This window comes from Oncorhynchus kisutch, linkage group LG30, assembly GCF_002021735.2.
Source record: "Oncorhynchus kisutch isolate 150728-3 linkage group LG30, Okis_V2, whole genome shotgun sequence".
NCBI classification, from domain to species: Eukaryota; Metazoa; Chordata; class Actinopteri; order Salmoniformes; family Salmonidae; genus Oncorhynchus; species Oncorhynchus kisutch.
In genome coordinates this window covers 35,324,935-35,332,662 of record NC_034203.2, presented here as the reverse complement: position 1 = coordinate 35,332,662, position 7,728 = coordinate 35,324,935, and the positions used below count along the sequence as shown (strand labels likewise).

Genomic DNA, 7,728 nt, shown 5'->3' with positions numbered 1-7,728 from the left:
GGACAGACTGATATTCTACAAAAGGTACAGGGATTGGACTACTAAGTCATTTTCTCTGATGAATCCCCTTTCCGATTGTTTGGGGCATCTGGAAAAAAGCTTGTTCGGAGACGACAAGGTGAGCGCCACCTTCAGTCCTGTGTCATGCCAACAGTAAAGCATCCTGAGACCGTTCATGTGTGGGGTTGCTTCTCAGCCAAGGGAGTGGGCTCACTCACAATTTTGCTTAAGAACACAGCAATCAATAAAGAATGGTACCAACACATCCTCCGAGAGCAACCGCTCCCCCATCCAAGAACAGTTTGGTGACGAATGCCTTTTCCAGCATGATGGAGCACCTTGCCATAAGGCAAAAGTGATAACTAAGTGGCTCGGGGAACAACACATCAATATTTTGGGTCCATGGCCAGGAAACTCCCCAGACCTTAATCCCATTGAGAACGTGTGGTCAATCCTCAAGAGGCGGGTGGACAAACAAAACCCCACATATTCTGACAAACTCCAAGCATCGATTATGCAAGAATGGGCTGCCATCAGTCAGGATGTGGCCCAGAAGTTAATTGACAGCATGCCAGGGCAGATTGCAGAGGTCTTGAAAAAGAAGGGTCAACACTGCAAATATTGACTATATGCATCAACTTCATGTAATTGTCAATAAAAGCCTTTGACAATTATGAAATGCTTGTAATTATACTTCAGGATTCCATAGTAACATCTGACAAAAATATCTAAAGACACTGAAGCAGCAAACTTTGTGAAAATTAATATTTGTGTCATTCTCAAATCTTTTGGCCACGACTGTATTGTTAGCCTCTATTATGGACCAGTATCGCTGGACACAATTCGTAACATATTGTATGTTTAGCAAATAGGCAACATTTAATACTAATTGTAATTCGGAACATAGCATACTAAATGGGTGATGGATATCCACAAATGAATACATACCATACGAAACATAACATAGTATACTACTTGTAGTGCCTCGGCCTTATGTACAGAATAATACGAAATACTTTGAGAGCAGGTTGCAGCCCTCCACATTCTCACCCCTACTCTCCCCCCATTTTATGCACGTGATGGAGTGATAGCAACCGCACAGCGCGAATTCTCGGAGACTTTACCCGCGCATGGCATCTCAATCCGTATAAAAAGCGCAGACTAGACGAGTGATGCAACTCTTTCAGAAACAAGTCGGACTTGAACAAGCACATTCAAATGAAACAAAGAAAACGGTGAATATTTACTAACAATGACTGTTTCCTAAAACACAAAATGTGTCTTCTTACAAAAACGGTGCGGTTGGAATTTGGATATGTTGAGTCTACTCTTAACTCGAAATGTTTGTACCATTACTTCACACTTTGGGTGATGTGAGACCCTGTTTTCATGTGGAGTGTTCTGCTGAATGATAGAGAAGAACCATGCATCAGAGTAACAGCAGTTTGCTCCACCTGGGTCTGAGTGGACGTGTAGGGGGTCAGGAGGACGCGGAGAGCCCAGAGCAGGCTAACCTGTCCGGAGAATCGCTCCACAACCTCTCGCTAGACTGCTGGCTCCATCTCCTCTCCAGAGACTCTGCTCCGGAGCTGTATGGGGACAGCGCGAACATGACGGTGGGTGTTCTGAATACCCTCCAAAAGTCCTAACCATTAGGGTGACAAACGCAAAACTAAGTTTAGATCAGGTGTAACTTCATCCTACTTCATAGTAGCCCTGCTAGCCCATAGAGGAGTGATGCTCAGGGATCTGCAACTCTGGACCTAGAGAGCTACTACTGGTTGTGCAGGCTTTTCTTCCAGACTAGCACTAACTAATCTTTTGTAAGAAGTCTGACCAAGACACATTATTTTACCTCATTGGCATGGGGAAATGGTGCCACTGGCTGCCCCACCGAACTGAGGAGTGTAGCTCAGCATGTTAGTTGTTTTCAGTGACTTCTTTGTTGTTATAATATCGCGAATGGACATGTCAGTTTCCCCATTAAAGATGCACTCTGCATAAATTGCTAAATTTCCTGGTTACGAATGACAGATTGAACTCACTTTCAATGAGAATGACAGACTGAACTCACTTTCAATGAGAATGACAGATTGAACTTACTTTCAATGAGAATGACAGACTGAACTCACTTTCAATGAGAATGACAGACTGAACTCACTTTCAATGAGAATGACAGACTGAACTCACTTTCAATGAGAATGACAGATTGAACTCACTTTCAATGAGAATGACAGACTGAACTCACTTTCAATGAGAATGACAGATTGAACTCACTTTCAATGAGAATGACAGATTGAACTCACTTTCAATGAGAATGACAGACTGAACTCACTTTCAATGAGAATGACAGATTGAACTCACTTTCAATGAGAATGACAGACTGAACTCACTTTCAATGAGAATGACAGACTATAACTCACATATCTATTTTAATTTGGCGGGGTCACCCAAAAAGTTACATATTTTAAGTTTAAAGATCCCAGCTTTAAAGTCCTACAGGTAGATTATCTTGATATAAAATATATTTTTGTTGTTGTGGGATAAATCAATTTAAGATGAACTTTATTCGTTTTATTTTTGATTATTATTAATTAATGACTGTACCAAACCATTATGTATCAGGATTTAACTCTTGACTGTGTTTCCTTCTTCCATATGCGAGTGGTCATTGCTCTGGTCTACCTGGTGGTGTGTGCTCTGGGGCTGGTGGGAAACCTCCTGGCGCTGTTCCTTCTCCACTCCCGCCACCAGTTGCACCACTCGTCTATTGACTTCTTTGTGAGGAGCCTGGCCGTGACTGACCTCCAGTTCGTCCTCACCCTGCCCTTCTGGGCTGTGGACACTGCCCTGGACTTCCGCTGGCCCTTCGGCAGGGTCATGTGTAAGATTGTCAGCTCTGTGACCACCATGAACATGTACGCTAGCGTCTTCTTCTTGACGGCCATGAGCGTGGCTCGCTACTGCTCCCTCGCCTCCTCACTGAGGATAAGCAGCCCCAAAATGGCTGCGGCTCGTGCCAAGTGGGCCAGTTTTGCCATCTGGGTGGTGTCACTGGCGGTCACGATGCCCCACGCCATCTACTCCACCACAGTCCAGGTTTGTTTGACTGATTTTATTTGCCAATTTAAAAATGCATGTAAGGCTGTTTTGTGTGTACATCGAAAACAAAACACATCAATTGATGTCAAACACTTAATTCCATTGTGGTGTTTTTGATGTTTCTAGGTGTCTGCGGATGATGAGCTGTGTCTCGTCCGGTTTTCTGAATCTGCCTCGGGTCTCTGGGACTCTCAGATTCTACTGGGCCTCTACCAGACACAGAAAGTACTGCTGGGATTTGTGGTTCCCTTGGTAGTGATCAGTGTGTGTTACCTCCTCCTGAGCCGGCGAGTCAGTGGCGTAGTTGGCAGCGTTGGGGTCATGGAGAGTTCAGAGAGGTCCCATCAACGGCGCCGCTCCAAAGTGACCCGCTCGGTGACCATCTTGGTGCTCTCCTTCTTCCTCTGCTGGCTGCCCAACCAGGCTCTGACACTGTGGGGAGTGCTGATAAAATTTGACCTGGTGCCCTTTAGTAAGGCCTTCTACAATGCCCAGGCCTATGCTTTCCCTCTGACTGTTTGCTTGGCTCACACCAACAGCTGCCTGAACCCCGTGCTGTACTGCCTGATGCGACAGGAGTACAGGGCCGGACTCAAGGAGCTGCTGCTCCGAGTCTCGCTGTCCATCAGGAACTTTCTCACCCTGGCTCTGAGGGGGAAGAGAGTGGAGGAGGCACCGCCTAGCATGGTGGTTACACACAGGGATGTCAACGTGTGACTGACTGGAGGGCCATAAGGATGTTAAGGATGCATTTCATTTACAAGTTTCTCATAGTGGAGGCTGCTGTACAGGCCAGGAACAGTCAAGTTGGAAAGTAGCCTACATGAGTAATTGATTAAATGTTTTCAGCTCGAGACCCAAATGAGAAATATACAGTCCTCCGGCGACTCAAATTAAGAAGAAACAGTGTGTGAATATAGATGTATTCTCTTAACTAGCGACCCACATGCCCAGGGCCCACTTTGGGTCCTGACCGATAGTTTAAGAAACCCCAATTAATTCATATACTGACATATGCATTTTCTTGATTCATTGGACACACACATTAGTGAGGTATTGTGGGAATGGAGTGGAGATATCAGTGTGAGACTACTAAATGGGCAGTGCAGTTCAAATGGGATTTCCTTGTTTTTGTGTAAGAGCTGTTTGAAAAGAATCCTGAAATGTCATCCTGTTCAGGTGGGATGGGACTTCGGGCCCCACATCATGACTTCACAATAAGATCTGACTATAATAGACCAATAACTGTTCATCTGGGCAAGGGGGTGGGCTCAAGAACATCCTATCAGCTAATCAGGGTTGTGTATGTCAATATTTTCACATTTGTTTCCTAACGCCCACATGATCAGACTGAGCATTTTAAGGGCCAAAGGAGGCTCAGGGAAATGAATCAAAAAAATATTTATGTTGGAGTTATTTTCATTAAATGAACACATACAGTGATTTATTAGACATACAGTGATAACCAGTGGAAGGAAAATAACCCCATAACATCAAAGATCCACCACTATATTTTACAGTAGGTACAGTGCCTTGCAAATGTATTCTTGGCGTTTATCCTATTTTGTTGCATTACAACCAGTAATTTAAATGGATTTTTATTTAGAGTTCATGTAATGGATATACACAAAATAGTCCAAATTGGTGAAGTGAAATTTAAAAAAATTACTTGTTTAATTAATTTAAAAAAAAATCTAAAACTGAAAAGTTTACCCCCTTTGCTATGAATCCCCTAAATAAGATCTGGTGCAACCAATTACCTTCAGAAGTCACAGAATTAGTTAAATAAAGTCCACTTGTGTGCAATCTAAGTGTCACATGATTTGTCACATGCTCTTAGTATACCTGTTCTGAAAGGCCCCAGAGTCTGCAACACCACTAAGCAAGGGGCACCACCAAGCAACCAGCTCTATGAAGACCAAGGAACTCTCCAAACAGCTCAGGGTTGTGGAAAAGTACAGACCAGGGTTAGGTTATAAAGAAATATCAGAAACTTTGAACATCCCATGGAGCACCATTAAATCCATTATTAAAAAATGAAAAGAATATGGCACCACAACAAACCTGCCAAGAGAGGGCCAGCAACCAAAACTCACGGACCAGGCAAGGAGGGCATTAATCAGAGAGGCAACAAAGAGACCAAAGATAACCCTGAAGGAGCTGCAAAGCTCCACAGCGGAGATTGGAGTATCTCCATAAGACTACTTTAAGCTGTACACTCCAAAGAGCTGAGCTTTACGAAAGAGTGTCCAGAAAAAATAAGCAAACATGTTTGGTGTTCACCAAAAGGCATGTGGGAGACTCTCCAAACTTAAAAAACCTGGAAGAAGGTACTCTGGTCAGATGAGACTAAAATTGAGCTTTTTGGCCATCAAGGAAAACGCTATGTCTGGCACAAACCCAACACCTCTCATCACCCCGAGAACAACATCCCCATGCTGTGGGGATATTTTTCATCGGCAGGGACTGGGAAACTGGTCAGAATTGAAAGAATGTTGGATGGCGCTAAATACAGGGATATTCTTGAAGGAAACCTGTTTCAGTCTTCCAGAGATTTGAGACTGGGATGGAGGTTCACCTTCCAGCAGGACCATGACCCTAAGCATGCTGCTAAAGCAACACTCGAGTGGTTTAAGGGGAAACATGTAAATGTCTTGGAATGGCCTAGTCAAAGCCCAGACCTCAATCCAATTGAGAATCTGTGGTATGACTTAAAGATTGCTGTACATCAGTGGAACCCATCCAACTTGACGGAGCTGGAGCAGTTTTGCCTTGAAGAATGGGCAAAAATCCCAGTGCCTAGATGTGCCAAGCTTATGGAGACATACCCCAAGAGACTTGCAGCTGTAATTGCTGCGAAAGGTGACTCTACAAAGTATTGACTTTGGGGGGGGGGTGAATAGTTATGCACACTCAAGTTTTCTGTTTTTTTTGTCTAATTTCTTGTTTGTTTCACAAGAAAAAACCTTTTGCATCTTCAAAGTGGTAGGCATGTTGTGTAAATCAAATGATACAAACCTCCCAAAAATGCATTTTAATTCCAGGTTGTAAGGCAACAAAATAGGAAAAATGCCAAAGGAGGTGAATTACAAGCCATTGTATGGGGTTATTTTCTGCGTGTGGCCAAAGAGCTTTTCATGTCATCTGACCAAAGCACTGATTCCAAGATGAGTCTGCTAAAGGGCTTGGCACTTGGATTGGAACCAGTGCTTTGGTCACATGTCATGAAAATCAAACTCTTTGACCACGCACACCAGTGGTGGGTTTTGTCGTCGAAATGAGAACGCAGAAAGGAACCACATACCTACTGTAAAATATGGTGGTGGTTCTTTGATGTTATGGGGCTATTTTACTTCCACTTGTTAAGGTCAACGGCATCATGAACTTTACCCAGTACCAGGACATTTTAGCCAAAAACCTGGTTGCCTCTGCCAGGAGGTTGAAACTTGGCTGCGAGTGTATCTTCCAGCAAGACAATAACTCCAAGCTCACACGAAAACCCACAATCAAATGGTTAATTCAACGGGTATCTCCGTCTCCGGACTTGAAACCCATTGAAAACCTGGGGTTTGATTTTAAAAGGGAAGTCCATAAGTGCAGATTAAGGATATCAAGGATTTGGAAGGATTCTGTGTGGATGAATAGTCTAAGATCCCTCCCAATGTGTTCTAAAACATTTTAGAAAAAGTCTCAGTGCCATTATTCTCCCAATGTCAGGTATTGAAAACAAGGGTGCCAATAATTTTGACCCCTACCTTTTTGAGAAGAAAATGTATTATATTATTTTATACTAATACAATAACTCAGAGAAAAGTACTTTGTTTAACAAATAATTTCAACAACAAAAAAATGGCATATTTTATACAGTAATTTTTGCTCGTATTTATCAATGGTGTTGATCATTTCAGACCCCACTGTATATTCAGGATCAAAGTTTGTCATCTGCGGTAACTTGAGCTGGCAAAGTCTGTGATATTTTGAAGTGGGACAGGGGAAGGGGGCAGAGATGAAAAGTTATGTGATGAGTGAGTTACCCCCATGCAATGTAAAGCGCTTTCAGTTTTAGAAAAACCCTATAAATGATCATATAACCACAGATGGTTCATCATCAATACATCCTCATTATGCTTGTTTGATTAAATAAATTCTTATGACATCATTTTGAATGTACATTTTTATATTTTAAAATGAACCTTATTTGTTTATTTTTCTGCTCCAGGAATAGCAGCAAATCACAAACATATGGATGAGATTGTTGTGGGTTGTCAGGTCATCTTAGCCAAAAATAATAAAATACCTCCAGTAACTATGAATGTGAAACAATTATTTGAAAACTATTTGAAAAGTATACTATAAAGTATACTGTATAAAGTAAACTATACAGTTAAACAACTATTCACCTACTAAATTGCCATCAGGCTTGCAAAATAACACATTGACATCTTAATGAAGGGGCATCAGTTGATGTTGGTGATCTGTTTTGCTGTACATACAATGCTTTGATGTATGTTAAGGACGGTGAATGTAAATAAAGAGTGGCAAACTGATTTTCACATGCTAGAATAGTCTTTCTATACACCATCTATACACCATACACCATCTATCTATACACCATACACCATCTAT

General features: G+C 42.3%; 1 protein-coding gene across 1 annotated transcript; it reads left to right on the top strand.

Annotated features, from left to right (window-relative positions):
• The first annotated feature begins 1,258 nt into the window (after nt 1-1,258).
• On the top strand, nt 1,259-3,958 carry LOC109874759 (relaxin-3 receptor 1-like). The gene is made up of 3 exons (XM_031810730.1): nt 1,259-1,615; nt 2,658-3,099; nt 3,229-3,958. The coding sequence occupies exons 1-3, from the start codon at nt 1,425-1,427 to the stop codon at nt 3,817-3,819; spliced, it is 1,224 nt and encodes a 407-aa protein (XP_031666590.1). The 5' UTR covers nt 1,259-1,424; the 3' UTR covers nt 3,820-3,958.
• The last annotated feature ends 3,770 nt before the right edge of the window (nt 3,959-7,728 follow it).